The sequence below is a fragment of the Microplitis mediator genome, chromosome 9 (assembly GCF_029852145.1).
Source record: "Microplitis mediator isolate UGA2020A chromosome 9, iyMicMedi2.1, whole genome shotgun sequence".
NCBI classification, from domain to species: Eukaryota; Metazoa; Arthropoda; class Insecta; order Hymenoptera; family Braconidae; genus Microplitis; species Microplitis mediator.
In genome coordinates this window covers 15135505-15152189 of record NC_079977.1, presented here as the reverse complement: position 1 = coordinate 15152189, position 16685 = coordinate 15135505, and the positions used below count along the sequence as shown (strand labels likewise).

At 31.1% G+C, this 16685-nt stretch overlaps 1 protein-coding gene across 2 annotated transcripts in view; it reads right to left on the bottom strand.

The window, feature by feature from the left end:
* Window positions 1–7462, bottom strand: part of LOC130674672 (transcription factor collier) — a 157440-nt gene extending 149978 nt beyond the window's left edge. For both annotated transcript variants that reach the window (XM_057480070.1, XM_057480071.1), the window contains exon 1: window positions 6406–7462. In XM_057480070.1, coding sequence (XP_057336053.1) covers window positions 6406–6476 — 71 coding nt within the window. In that variant the 5' untranslated portion in view covers window positions 6477–7462. The remainder of the gene's footprint in view (window positions 1–6405) is intronic.
* Between the last annotated feature and the right edge of the window lie 9223 nt (window positions 7463–16685).

Genomic DNA, 16685 nt, shown 5'->3' with positions numbered 1-16685 from the left:
TGGAGGAATAAATCATCGTGGAGAATTTTCTTTAAAGTTTCAGTAAAAATATGGCAAATGAAATTTCGTATTTCCGATGGTAAAAGAAAAGAAAAAGAAAATGTTGAATTATTATCATTTTTTAAACTCGATTTTTAACTGTTGCCGACAACTCAAGTTAGTTATGACATCACTGAATCAGTGTTGCGAATAATTCTTACGTGCTGAAAGACTTAAACGCAGTTTGGATAAATTTCGCAGTAATATTAAAGAAAATAGAAAAAATTTGAAATTAATATAACTTTAAAAGCAATCCGTACCGTAACTTTTGTAATACATGAAAAATTATACTTTGGTTTTTTTTTTTTTTTTTTTTTTAGTGACAATCCACTTATGCAATCGTTCTCAAAATATAAACTATTCAAAATTTGATATTTTTTTTTTTATGTTTTTACTGGAAGTATTAATTTATTGATGTTAATATATTTATTCAAGATTCATCATGAATAATTGACAAAAAAAAATTCCTTTCCTTAATTTTATTTACGTAATTCAAATACTCTGTCAATTTCGAATTGTAATGAACTCTTTTAATTTCTGCAAAATTAATTTTAAGCAGTCGATTTATAAAAAAGTATCCGTAAATAATACGTTCAAATGATTTATATTTTTTACGGAATCTTAACTTTTTTTTCCCTCAAAATAATAAGTTTGAAAAAACTACTTGCCGTAGAAGATAAAACAGTTTAAAAATCGATTATTGATATAACTTTTAGGATTTCTGCGAGCTTGTAAATAATATTGCAATCATCTTTAATCGCAATCTCCTTCAGGGTCTGTTAATTAACTTACGTTTAAAAAATCAATTCGATTATGTAGTTAATTATCTTACACCACACTGAGAGGAAAAAATGGTTTTCTGAACTATAAAAAACATAGTTGAATGAGACCTCCACTATTAACTGCAGTTTCGTTAATTGATATGATGTTAGTTAACAGTAAGAGAAAAGTAAAGTTACACTGTAAAAAATTCGCGGAGTGAATGCGGATTAAATCCGGAGTGAATGCGGAGTAAATGAATTTTTAATTATTCACTTCCCTCGGAGTGAAATTCACTCCGCAAGGGAGTTTTCTCGGAGTGGATAATTTTTTATTAATTTAATTCCTCCGGAGTGAAATTCACTCCGGAGGGGAGTTTTAAAAATATTATTGATAAAATATAACTCCACTAAGTAAAATCGAAATAAAAATTCGCGTATTACAGTACTGATCAACTGATACGCACACACACACACCCAAACACACGCGCACATATTCGCACACACACGCACACCCGAACACACACACACACACACATATGCGCACACACACGCACACACCCGATCGGACACACGCACACACACGTACACACCCGAAAACACACACGAACACATTCGCACAAACGCACACACCCGAACACACACACGCGCACATTTGCACGCCCGCACGCGCACTCACGCATGCACACACATCCACAGACACGTGCACACACAGACACTCGCACTCGCACACACACGCTGCTTAACGAATTTCAATATAAATTCATTTAAATATTATAACTCCGGACCGGAGTGAATTCGGAGCGAAATAAAATCCGCATCACTCCGAGATCACTCCGCTAAAAAAAAACTCCCAATTCACTCCGCATGCGGAGTGATTTTTTTTTAAAACTCCGGAACTCCGAGTGGCGGAATGAATCCGGAGTGAATTCGGATTTAATTTCAATCCGGATTCACTCCGGATTTTTGACAGTGTAAGGTGACTATTTAGTAGTAAATTTAACAGTTTCTTATTCAGCATGCCCAGAAGAAAATTGTTATGACAACCATACTTTTCTAGTTAGCAAGTCTAATTTGATATTATTATCATCACAATATAAATATAGTAACCACTATTAAGAATTCATAGTTTCAGCTACTATATTTGTTCGGCGCCTTCCATTATTTCAACATTGATAAATTCGAAAAATTAATTTTTTTTTTTTTCTGTTTTCACTCTCAGTTCAAGTGAAGTACAAAAGTAATTACGTTTATACTGCATTAATATATTAATATCATACCTAAATGCTCGCTCTTCTCTCTGAGAATCGGATTTTCGCCATTGACCTACGGCGGATTCGAACCTAACACCTAACATTAGACGCGCGAGAGATCAACGATAATGTCGCTGCGCTATGGAACGAGTTGAAAAATTACAGTTCGACTGTGCTTCTAATGCTTTATTCCCATAATGAATTTTCATATCCTATTAGTTTTAAAATATTTTACAAACGTTTCCGAATAGAAATATTTTTAAAGTATGTCAATATTCATAGAAAAAAAGATTTCTCAGAAATATTTCTAAATAAAATATTCAAAATAATGAAAAAAAATCTGTCTATCGATTGACCCTGCGGGCCAACCCCAAAACTTCCCGCTGTTTTCGAGCTACTTGAGCTCAAGGAGCTAGAAAACATTGTTGTAGATACATTTCCGAGCTCTTCGAGCTCGAAAATACTTTTGTATACCATTGTTTTCGAAAAAACCGTTTTTTAGCGTTTCTTTCTCCCACGATATCTCACGAACGAATTAACAGATTTTGATGGTTGAGGCGGCAATTGATGTATTCTATTGAGTTCTAGAGCTGATAAGATTTTTGAATTTTTTAGTTCAGTTGTTTCAAAGATATTCGCAAAAAAACCGCTTTTTACCATTTCTTTCTCCCGCGATAACTCTCGAACGAATTATCCAATTGAGATGGCTAAGGCGGCAATCGACGCGTTTATTGAGTTCTAGAGCTGATTAGATTTTGAAGTTGATCGTATGAGTCATTTCTGAGAAATCAATAAAAAATAACCAAAAAAAAAAAAATTTTTTTATCGTAATTCGCTAATATTATCGAGTCTACTTGATCAAATGATCTGAAATTTTTAGAAAAGTTGATGGCCAACAAGCTTTTTCGATTGCCGCCTCAACCATCCTAATCGGTTTATTAGTTAAAAAGTTATAGACCGGTCACACACATACATACACACACACACACACACACACACACACACACACACACACACACACACACACACACACACACACATACATACATACAAACAGACACTCGGACATCATTCTGAAAATAGTCAGAATAGCTTCCTAGGACCTCGAAATGTCGACATCTGATGAAATTTCGATTTTCGCAAATCGGGGTAAAAACAATAACTTCCCAATTTTTCGAAAATCGTCGATTTTCTTAGCGGAAAGTTATAAAAAGAATTTATAGAATATTTGTAACATTAATTTTTTTCAATTATCTTAAATTTATTTTTTGGCAATACTTTCAAAGAAATATTTGTAAATCCTTTTTGCCACCTTTTTGACATTGGCATATTATAAAATTATGTAAAAAATACTGACAATATATGCTGGAAATATTCTTAAGATAGTTTGATGTTGATAAAACATATAATTTATTTCCTACACGATATTTTTTTTCATAACATTTACAAGTAACAATAATCTAATGTAAATAATTAATTTGCGGATACAACATATGCAACACGGAGAGTAAAATCTAATGATATTCGTTACGATTCAAATAAAATTACCATTTCACCGAGGCAAACTTGAAACGGTCCAAAAAGACAGAAATTTCTCCCTAAATAAGTCGAAATTATGATCGCTTAATCCTGTATATTGCAATATAATAATTTTATCTTATAGTGTTCTTAACTACACATTTGTCCTTAAAAATATTTGAAAATCGTTAGTACCTTCGGCAAAGTACTTCATAATGGTTTTATTAATCGCACTATTTTAATGTGTATTAAAGTAATGTATCACAGTTTAATCGATCTAACTATTTGTAGTTGCAGAAACTATTTGTGCGTAATCAAATACGGTGACTACATTGTCAAAGTAGATGCGTTGACTATTAAAAGTACTTAATAGTCACTGATACATTCTTTATTTGTCGGGGTGAACTAAAAAAGTATTGTTATTATTATTGCGGAAGTGTAAGTTCTGCGAAATAATATTAAATAGTTACCATAACAAGACAAAAAATGTTAGTAATGCTTAGTTGATGTTACTACCCAATAAATTGGGTTGATGTTACTATCCAATAAATTTCTATGAAATATTTCATTTTTAAATTTTACATTATTAGAAAGACATGTAACAGTTTTTTTGTAGATTTATGCTTTTTTTAAGCAGAAAAATTTTTATGAAGAAAATTCACTTTTGAAAGTAACTTGCGAATGAAATTTCTACATCTTAAACCTTCTTGTATTATTTTTGTTCAAAATTTTTCATCAGTTATTTTAAAATTTGTAAATTGTCTTACTCGTTGAACCTATTTTAATTACAAATAATCCAAGTAAATATAAAAACAGCACTAGCCTACTAATTTTTTTCTGGATATAATTTAGATTTACTAGGGTTTAATTCGAAAGTTGAGTATTGATAGGTTCAACCAATTATGATGGTAGAACCCTAGATCTAGTAGGTCCTAATGGATAATGTAGAATTCCTAGGTCTTAATTAGGATATGGAGTACCAATAGGTTTTCTAAAAATACTTTGATCACTGTAGAATGAATAGGACTTGATAAGATTTTGGCTTATGCTTAGGCTCTAAAAAGTATGTACAATTTAAAGTTTTTACGCCTATTTAATGACTGAACATGTCATTTTTCCCGTAACTGACATTTAGAAGTTTTATATAGGAATTGTTTTTCTATCGATAATAAGTTCTCAGTAAGTCCTTTTCGTTCCTAATTTTAGAATTTCTAGGTACTGGAAAGGTTTAAAATATCGACTCGGGTACTTTCAAATAGTTTCGGCCACTATATGATACACTGAAAAAAAGATTTATTTGAGCCAACTAAGATTTACACTCTAAAACCAAGTGTGTTACGAGTGTATTATTTTAGCACATATTAAATGTGTTCTATGTTTAAGGCCATAAGCAAAACTATAGTATTTTGTAGTGATTTAAAACACGTTTCACGGTGTATTAAATTAAATATCTATAGATTGCTTATGGCCAAATAAATATTTAATTGTGAGAAAGATATAATATATTTGAGCAGTTTAATTGCGTCAAATAAGTGATTTATTTGAAGTCAAGAAATGATCCAATCGCTACAGATAAATAAGGGCTTCAAATATATGTATAGTATCGCCATATTTTAGGTTATTTGTCACAAATTTAACATTTTTACCACAAATATATCAATTACTTACCACAAATAAATTATATATTTCTGTCAAATTATAAAATTATTTGAATCAACTGACAAATTTTGTTGTACCAAATATATTTATTTGTCACTAAGAAATATTAAAAAAAAAAAAGCCACAAATAAATTGATTTATTTGGGACAAATATTTCTGTTTTTCAGTGTATAGTACAAGAAACTATAAATATTAGTTAAGATTACTACTATTTCATTAAATATTTTACAGTATACCAAAACTAGGAAACGGTTTGTAACTTTTCTAAAGCTGATCAATAGAATTGAAAGTTGGTATAAATAGCATATATAAATATGTACACATTACAACTTCAAAGATCTTTCTTCAAAAGAGACATCGGACCGACAGACTAAGGAAAGGACTCGTGCGCGAGCGATCAGGGTTCGAATCTCTATCAAAATAAATATTGACACCAACACCGATACGGATGGCATCAATAATAATGATGTTCAAAATAATAACAATAGTAATAGTAAAAAGGTAAAAAACTGATAACAATTTAATTTTATTTATTCTTATTTCAAAGTAGTAAAATTGACTTAACCAGATGGTAAAATTCACTAAATATATAATCAAGTTTATTAAAGCAATTTACATTTATTTTCATATCCGAGTAATAATAATTACTAAAAATCAATAAATATTGAATTTTCGAAATGGTAAAAATTACACATTTTCAATAGCGTCTTAAGCTTACGATATGAATTTAGGAATTTTAACTCGTATTTTTAAGTAAAATTTTCTATTTTTTTTTTGTTTCGTGTACACGGAAAGAAATTTTCTTTAAAAATTACCGTTAAATTCACTGTAATCGTGGGACGAATGGCACGACCTAATCATTTGTCGGTAAGTGAGATAATTTTTAGCTTTTTTTCAACAAATTTTACCGTAGTCTACTGCAAATTTTATTCGGTAATAAATAAAAGCGCCGCATTATGTCCCACGATTACAGTGAATTTAACGGTAATTTTTAACGAAAATTTCTTTCCGTGTACGTATATTTCAAATAAATTTTTCAATGAAATATAAATAAATTTTTTGAAATAAATACTATTTCTGCAACATTATCTAAATTATCTACTTGAATTCTAATTATTACTATCGTTTTCAAGTAATAACTTTTTTTTTTTTTTTTTTTTGTAAAATATATGACTTACGATGCGTTATCGGCAAGAGCAGGTTGTGGCCAAGCACGTGGCACTGGTTCTTCTTTAAGAATTTGCCTCATATCTTGCGGTGCAAATACCAGTGGTGCTGCTCGGGGATGATGATGCGGTGGCGGAGGTGGTGGAGCAACACTTGCACCATACAATTTTCTTCCCCAGTGTCCTTCTAACTCGACAGGACTTCCACTTCCAGTCGTTGCGCCCGCGCCACCACCAGCACTTAAGCCTAACCATGGTGACCCCCCAGCACCCACGATTGTGGAGCTGGGCAGGAGACCGCTCCACTCGTCGGAACGCGTGTTGATGCCGTTGAGCCACTACTTTTAATCTATTGCTCTATTATTTATTCAACCTTTAATATATTTCTCAAATGTTAGTTTTTATTATCACGTAAAAAATTGCGAGTAATTTTTTTTTAATTAGAAATTATCATACACTCATTGACTGATATTTATTAAAAATACCTAATACTTTAAGTCTTGTTATATAAATCACGACACTTATTTTTTTTGATTGATCAAAATGACCATTGATTTGTAGAAACAAGTTATTCACACACTTTAAGTTTTTATTAAGTTTCAATATTCATTATTAATTTATTTTCATGTATTATTACTTTTAACATTTTATGCACTGTGTTTTCTTCAATTAATATTAGAAAAATGATAGTTACAATAATAATAATAATATCAATAATAATAATTATGATTACTACTATGTATTATTATTGCAAAAAAATGTAAAAACTATCGAAGCTTGACTAATCACTTGACTTGTATACATTAATATTATGATTTTACCGGTTATCGGTTTGATATGATCGGAAAATTTAAATTCACTACCACCTTGAGAGTATCGTTACAACTGTATTTAAGTAGTTGTTGGATGAGCACACAAGAAACGTCACAAGCTTTAACGTAAGCGATGTGTGCTGGTGATGAGGGTGGAGTGTGTGATTTCCTCGCAGGTCAGGAGCGTCAAGAGGTGAGGTGAGGTTTCTTCCAAGTCCCCAGCCGCGCGTTGTTTCCCGTTACGGCGCCGCTTGTCGAATGTGTCACGGCTAGCTAGAACAGCGTGCACCAAGTCCCACGGGGTTGGAATACGGTAATGGAGGCGTGGTAGATAACGTTGCGCAGCATCGACTACGGATACTGCTCATACTCTGTTTGTAAATAAGTTACGCCCATTAAGCGTTGGACCAATCGAGAAGTACGGAATCAACCAATCACAACAATTAAGTTTTTGCATCATTTCACGCCTACTTTAAATAAAGACAGCGAAGGAAAGTGGCGCTGTTGGTGCTTTAGTGATGAAATGTTGAGTCTGCCATTCCGGCGGTAACCGTCGACATAGAAGTATGCATTACGTTAGTTCTCTCTAATAAATTTACGAAAAATACTTCTATACATAGAATTTCTATAATCCAGTGGAGGTGAACGGGCCTCTCAAAATTTTTTTATAAGAAATTCAAACTTTTTCGAAACAAATTTGTGAAAATTCACCCCAAATGATGAATATTCACTATTTGTATACTATAAATCCAAACATTTTACGCAGATGCTTGAATACCTATCGAAAGCATTATATCCGTTTTTTAAACACTTTTGTGTCCAACTTCTATATACTTTGGTATAAGGAATTTAAAACACTTAAAAATGTTTAAAAAGTGACAATATTGCTTCAGATAAGGGATAAATCACTTGTGTAGAACAGTTGGATTTCCGGTGAAGTAGATTGTCGCTAATGAACTCTCTGTCGATCGTCAGCTCAGTAAAACGCGTACTTTTCCACTTCAAGCTAGTGTAGCCACATTTTACACACTTGAAGACGTGGTAATTTTACTTGGACGCTTACAGAAAAATTAACACACTTTTAACTCTCTAAAAATTAATCTGTGAAATTTACTGCGAATCAGTGGATAGCCACTGTTTCTCAAGCTATACAAGTATACCACTTACTTAAGCATTGGTTTACTTATAGCTGGTTCTCAGTGCATATTCACGAATTCGCAGTGAATTTCACTAATTCATTTTTAGAGAGGAGTGCAAAAGAGGTGACTACGATACTTTTGAATGGGAAGAACCACATTTGTCTAAGCTGTGACAATTTCAAATATTGTTTTGAAATATAAAATAAATACCTAAATTTTTTTTTTATCGGGCAGTCAGAATTTTTTACGAGTACACTGTAAACCGAAGTGTTTAAATTTTAAACATCTAAGTGTTTTGTTGCCATTTAAATACATATTGTAGTCACTTTTTACACACTTGCAAACGTTTAATGTATTTAAATGACAATTAAACACTTTTAGATGTTTTAAATTAAAACACTTCGATTTACAGTATACTATTGTCGTACAGAATTGAAGGTACACATTGAAATATTTAATTTTCATGATTCAAATACTCTCTAGAAGTGAATCCACGAAATTCACTAGAAACAAATAGTGAATATTCACTAATTCCGAGTTATAGTCTTACCACTTTTTCGGGCAAGTGGTACGACTATGTCACTCTGGATTAGTGAATATTCACTTATTTTCACTAATTCAGTTTTAGAGAGTTCGTATTAACATGTTTATTTTTGATTATAAATAATATATCAATACCATCCAACAATGAAAATAAGTTAGAACGATGGTGAAGATTTTTTATTGAAACTTGACCATTACATTCGCAGTAGTGGCCAGACAAGTTACAATTTATTATTGAAGATGAAAGTTTTTTATCGTATATACGAAACAATATTTATTTTTACCTTCACAAAATATTCAGGAGCGTTCGGGAATATTTTTCGCTTCAACAAATTATTAAACCGTTATGCATTAGAAAAACTTTTATTAAGTAATAAAATATAAAATTTCAATCTACGACCTTGTGACATAAACATTATACTTAATAGTTTTCGACAGTTAAATTTTTAGTTTTTATATTTTACGCGGTGTTTTGTAAAACTGTATGGAAAAGAGCAGTGGAAAAATTAAAGTTTTTAGTGCAAGAGCAGGGCCCTCGTATATAAAACTTCAAGTATCATTATAGTTTGCACGGTTAAAATTGAGACCAATTCCAGTAATAAAGTAGTTCAGTTTATAGATACCAAATTTTACAGTTTCTAATTTTTAGTTGAGCGAAACGTTATTATAAATGAAACGCTATTAAGAACTGAGAAAAGTCTTATATGAAACTGTTATGATTATTTCGTCTCAGAAATAATTTAATTTTTACAGTTTCGAAGTAAATGGACTTTACTGATATTTGAAACTGTAATTTTTCCAGTATTTTTTTCCGTGTACGCCAAGAACAAAAAGTGTAGCATTTTCTCAAAATCTATTGATTAAAAAAGTAACAACTTTTCATTCATTTTTGAGCGTTTTATCGGTTATAATCGTGTTAATAGTCCTTCTATTCGAAAGAAAAATGATAGACTTATGATGTCACACTTGTTTTTAGAGTGTGTGACATTAGTTTCCGTCGAGTGAACTCCTCTTCTATCGTTCTGTTAGTGACCCTGAATTACTTTGCATGAATAACGCGGAATGGAGAAATTGTGGATTATAAATCATTCGACCATATTATTACAGGCAGTTCTTATGAAAAATAAACACAACCCGCATGGAAAAGCTATATATTGTTAAAAATATATAAAAATATATATGGTGAATATGTGATAAATATATGGCGGTAGAAAAATATATATTTATGAATATATGTTTTTCACATACATTAAAAATTACATTTTTCTCGGTATATCGAAAATTATAGTCTTTATGTACATATATTTTTTGAGAAGCTGTCCAATAGCATATAAATGAAAATTACCAACTAAAATGTAGGGCAGAGCGGGGCTACTAGCTAATCATAGGGGCAAGTTGTGCAATCGAAATATCTCGAAAACTAAACAACTTTCAACAAAAGTTCAAATGGTGAAAAGAAAGGGTTACGGGAGGAAAACACATTGCATGATTATCAATTGCCATCCAGGGCTTAAACTAATTAACAGAAAGCTTTGTTTTTTTTGCGTCAAAAAAAAAAAAAAAAAAAAAAAGGTCTTCAGAATTTTTCTCCTATATACTCGTATAAAAATACTTTTTCGTGATCACGTCAGTATTCAAAGACAACTTAATTATTGGTCTTTCGATTATTTATGGTTATTTATTTTTAACACTTATCATCTTTTTATAATTTAACTTGTACCTGGTTGCCTCATTTGGGGCTAGTTGAGCAAGGCGCGCTGAATGCATTAAATGCGTACCGAGCGTTGGTCTAACCTGTATGTTCGTATACATGCGATTGTGATAGTGACAAAAATGATTTAATAATTTGCCATTGTTAATCATCTAGAAATATTTTTGGTCTCATAATTAGTCACTACTTTAATTTTATATTTATTTACTTAATAATCATTGTTAAATATATAATTTTAAATACAAAAAGTCTAATAATAATCCAAAGATTGGGAAGTTTTAATTTTGTTTGATTTTATTTTAAATATCAAAGTTATAGCAATAATATAAGTATGCGACAATCATAATAAATCAATATTTGCTTGTTGATTACAATTTTATGTTGTATTCATATGATTTTATACAGTCATTCCGTTTACATTAGCTATTGCACCGCACTAGCCCCATACTATGCTCAACTCTAGCCCAATAGTGGGGCACGTTGAGCAATTTGGAGCACTCGCGCATTTCTGAGAATAACTTGTAAATTTACATTCGGATTGTTTTTGTGTAGCTGAAGGTAAATATTCTTGATTCAAGAAAATTTTTTTGGAGACCTAAATTTTCTCAGATAAAGTAGAAATCTTCTCCAACCAAGATGAATTCTCTTGGCTCAAAAAAATCTTGACTTGGTTCCCGAAAACGTTTGTCTTCAAAGATATTTTCTTGACTCAAGATATGTTTTTACTGTATACATTGGGACTCCATTGGGTATTGATGGGGCAAGCCTGATAGGGTTATCCCTATTGGGATATGGTTGGGAAAATATTGGGCAAGCCCAACATTAAAACAAAAAATTGCGATTGGGTTCTCCCGATAGAGATAGTCTTGAGAACATCTTGGAAAAACCCGATGCTCAAATTAATGACTCGATTATGGGTTTGCTCGAATGGGATATTTTTGGGAACTTGTTGGGACGATCTAACGTCAAAATTAATAACTTGCTGTTGGGCTTACCCGATTGGGAAAGCTCGTTGAGCTCGGAAACATTATTGTACATACATTTTCGAGCTCGATAATACTTTTGTATACCATTGTCTTGAAAAAAAACATTTTTTAGCATTTCTTTCCCCCACGATATCTCGCGATCGAATTAACCGATTTTGATGGTTGAGGCAGCAATCGACGTGTTTTATCAAGTTCTACTGCTGATTAAATTTTGAAATTGATTTATAGAGTCGTTTTTGAGAAACTTCAAAAAACCAAAAAAAAAAAATTTTTTGAATTCTTTCGTCAACGGTTTTTCTTGAACGAATAAACCGATTTTGATGGTTGAGGTGGTATTCGACGCGGCTTATAAAGTTTCAGAGCTGATTAGATTTTGGAATCAATCCATCGAGCAAAATAAAAGTTATCCAAATAAAACATTTTTGAAAAAATTTTATTTTTGAAATATCTCCGAACGCACCCTACCGATTAAGCTCAAATTTTTACAGCTCCAAGATATTAACAAGCCGCGTCGAATGACACACCAAAGATCAAAATCGGTTCATCCGTTCATGAGTTATGAATGTTTACATACATACATATGTACGTACGTACGTACACACATACACTCGGACATCATCGTGAAATTAGTCAGGATAGCTTCCTAGGACCTCAAAACGTCAAAATCGTCGAAACCAATAACTTCCCGAATTTTAGAAAATTTTCAATTTTCTTAGCGGGAAGTTAAAAAAGAAATTTTACTTTTAAAAATTAAAAATAATTTTTGAAAGTAAAATATTTAAGTTTTATTATGTATGTTAATTTAAAAAAGAAAAATCTGATTAAACATAAAAAATGAAGAAAAAAAAGTAAAGAATAGAAAAAAATTCTTTTGATCTCTTGCAGACAATAAATTTAATTATGAACTTAAAAAAATGAATATTTTGAGGAAAAAATAATCCATATAAAATATCTACACTCTATATCCAAGTGTGTTACAAGTGTATTATTTTAACACATATTAAATGTGTTCTATGTTTAAGGCTATAAACAAAACGATTGTTTTTTGTAGTCATTTAAAACACGTTTGCACGGTGTGTTAAAAATCTATAGATTGCTTATGGCGTTTCAATGTTATTCGGCAAGTGTGTTAATTTCGACTACACACTTAGTTTTAAAGTGTACTGCTTACATATACTTATATATTATTATATGTAAAGATAAAAATCGAATAGTTGTGTATGTCACCACCAGTGATGCACATGGTGACAAAATCTCGTGACTATAATACAAACGTAAAGAAGTTCAGACAAGTCCGCGCTTCAAACAAATAACTTTCGCATTGGAAAACGTTTAAGTAACTCATCAAGACGTAATTTTTTGAATCCTCTACAGTTACAATACCGTGCAATATAATTGATAAACACAACAATAAAAAAGTGCTAGTGCAGTGCAATATAATTGATAAAAATAATAATAAAGGGATAGTATAGTGAATATAGGGTATAAAAATTATGTCACATGCAAAGTAAGAATTTGTGAAATAATTAATTTTTCAACTTCCCGCTAAGAAAATCGATGATTTTCGAAAAATTCCGAAAGTTATTGTTTTCACCCCAATTTTCGGGAATCGAGTTTTCATCAGATGTCGATGTTTCGGTCCTAGGAAGCTATTCTGACTATTTTCAGATTGATGTCTGAATGTGTGTGTGCGTGTGTGTGTGTGTGTGTGTGTGTGTGTGTGTTGTGTGTGTGTGTGTGTGTGTGTGTGTGTGTGTGTGTGTGTGTGTGTGTGTGTGTGTGTGTGTGTGTCTGTGATGGTGGAATCGTCAGTGAGGCACCTCCACCACACCCTGCATCATACATAACACTAAAGTTACCACAAAATTCTAAAAGACTTGGACCTACATGCCACCGTCCATTGTACGGTTTTAAATAAAATTAATTATTAGGTAGGGTAAGGGGGGGGGGGCAAAACGGGATAGGCCGGCAAAATGGGATACCCTCAAAATTTCGTCAAAATCTTTTTTTCTCGAAAAACTTTCGAAAATGGTCAAAAACGACATCTAGTATCATTTTACACTATTAAAAGCTAAAAAAAAACATTTTTATATTTTTTGCGAAAATTATAATATTGGCGCCAATTTCAAATTTTGAAAAGAAATGACAAGGAAAAACTTCTTTAAAAATATGTTGAGAGTAAATTTTATTACTTACATCAATTTAGAAAGACGTTATTACATCAATTTTATTCACTTAAAAAAAAAAAAAAAAATTTTACTTTTTTTTGGGGTATCCCATTTTGCCCGCAGAAAATAAAAATTTTTTTTCTGATGGCAGTCTAAAATTCGTTATATTTATTTCAAATACACTTATCCAAAAAATTAAAGGAACAAGAAAATTTTATAAATTTTTTAGTGATTTTTGGAAGGCTGTATTTTCGTGAAAAATGATCGCATCGAAAAAATAAAAAAAGCAAATTGAAGCTTGAAATCTCTAGTTTGAAAATCTTCCAGCAAAATATTTTTTTGAGCCACGGTTTTTGCGGAATCATAAGAAAAAAGTCGAGACAAAATTTTTCTAAATTTTTTGGTTTTGTTTTTTAGGTCTACGGGGCCGGGAAAAATTTTTTCAAAAAAACAAATTCATGGCTCGTTTAGGAAATTTATTCAGCTACAATTTGATTTTTTTTGTTTCTCTGTACGACAATTTGCTGCTGAGATATCAGCCTTTAAATGAAAAAGGAGCCTTTTGTCTTTAATTATTGATATCTCAGCAAGTAATGGTCACACAGTAATTTAAAGGGCAGTTTAATAAACTTGAATAAATTCCCTACAAGCTCCATTTTCGATTTTTTCAAAAAAAAATTTTTCTTTATCCTTGATATCCATTTGAAAAACTCACATAAAATGGCCATTTTCTGGTTTTTTAGTCAACTCATCGCTACTCTGCAAATATTGATAAAAAAAATAATGTTGCCAGGTAATTTTACAGCTTAATGTACCCCCAAAAACCCTGAAAATTTAAAGATTGATCCATTGAACCGTTTGTCCGGTCCGATTGCTCAAAGTTTTGCAAAACAATTAAAGGAACAAGTTTTGTTCCTTAAATTGTGTAATCATTACCAAAATGAAAAAATTAATTTTTTTCGGATTTTCTTTCATTTTTGCGTTAGTTATTCAGTAAATGTAAGGTAAAGAGGAAAAAAAAAATTTTTTCGGAAAAACGAATAAATAACCCTCCGAATGAAACGTAAAAAAAAAAAAATGTAAAGAAATTCTTGTTTGGTCTCGTTTTTTAGAATTTTTTTTTTTTTTTCCTCTTTACCTTACATTTACTGAATAACTAACGCAAAAATGAAAGAAAATCCGAAAAAAATTAATTTTTTCATTTTGGTAATGATTACACAATTTAAGGAACAAAACTTGTTCCTTTAATTGTTTTGCAAAACTTTGAGCAATCGGACCGGACAAACGGTTCAATGGATCAATCTGAAAATTCTCAGGGTTTTTGGGGGTACATTAAGCTGTAAAATTACCTGGCAACATTATTTTTTTTATCAATATTTGCAGAGTAGCGATGAGTTGACTGAAAAACCAGAAAATGGCCATTTTATGTGAGTTTTTCAAATGGATATCAAGGATAAAGAAAAATTTTTTTTTGAAAAAATCGAAAATGGAGCTTGTAGGAAATTTATTCAAGTTTATTAAACTGTCCTTTAAATTACTGTGTGACCATTACTTGCTGAGATATCAATAATTAAAGACAAAAGGCTCCTTTTTCATTTAAAGGCTGATATCTCAGCAGCAAATTGTCGTACAGAGAAACAAAAAAAATCAAATTGTAGCTGAATAAATTTTCTAAACGAGCCATGAATTCGTTTTTTTGAAAAAATTTTTCCCGGCCCCGTAGACCTAAAAAACAAAACCAAAAAATTTAGAAAAATTTTGTCTCAACTTTTTTCTTATGATTCCGCAAAAACCGTGGCTCAAAAAAATATTTTGCTGTAAGATCTTCAAACTAGAGATTTCAAGCTTCAATTTGCTTTTTTTATTTTTTCGATGCGATCATTTTTCACGAAAATACAGCCTTCCAAAAATCACTAAAAAATTTATAAAATTTTCTTGTTCCTTTAATTTTTTGGATAAGTGTAGAATCAAAATGAAGCCAATTTACGATATTTATGTCCCTAAAAACTAAATTTTTCGTTAAGTATCCCGTTTTGCCCCTCCCCCCCCCCTTCCCCTAAATTTAATTTTAATTGAGTTATTGATAGATGATAAATCAACGAATACACGATCGTAACGAGCGCCAACTGTGTGCACGTATCATGATTAATTGGAGTCTAAATAACGGTCTTGCCGGTGAATTTCATGTATTGTCTTTAGTTATAAGAGTTATGAGTCAAAATTTGTGGCTATTGTAGACCGATCGGTGTGGTGACCTATACGGAAGTCAAACTTCGATATATTATCATAAATTAATACGGCCAAAATATAGATGTTATTTTATATACTGTGCAATATATCACATTATAATATTCATAGATTTTTAAGTATATTTTTTCACATATAAAGTTTTTTGATGCGGAAAATGCCGCGTTCAATATTTACGACTTGTTACAATCAATTTTTTCGCAAAATTTAATTACCGTATTTTACGTACTTTTTTTTTATTCCTTATCTAAAGCATATTACAGTTACCCTTGAAAGACTTTTAAGAACATTAATACAGACAATTTGAAACGCTTTTACATTATGAAATAAATGTGTCATTGAGTATGTTGGTTTTTTTAAAAATATATAGAATACAGAATAATTCATTTTTTTTATTCTCTCAATCTCAAAACGGTGAGCAGTACGTACTTTGTTAGACTTACATACAATGAATACCCGAGTCGAAATTTTAAACCTTTCTAGTACCTAGAAATTCTAAAATTAAGAACGAAAAAAACTTACTGAGTACTTATTATCTATAGAAAAACAACTCCTATATAAAACCTCTAGATGTCAGTTACGGGAAAAAATGCCCGGGTCAAAAATAAAACTTATAGGTCTTAACTGATCTCTGATGAAAGATTTTATAGGACTTAATAAGAATAAATAGTTCCTTTAGATTCGAA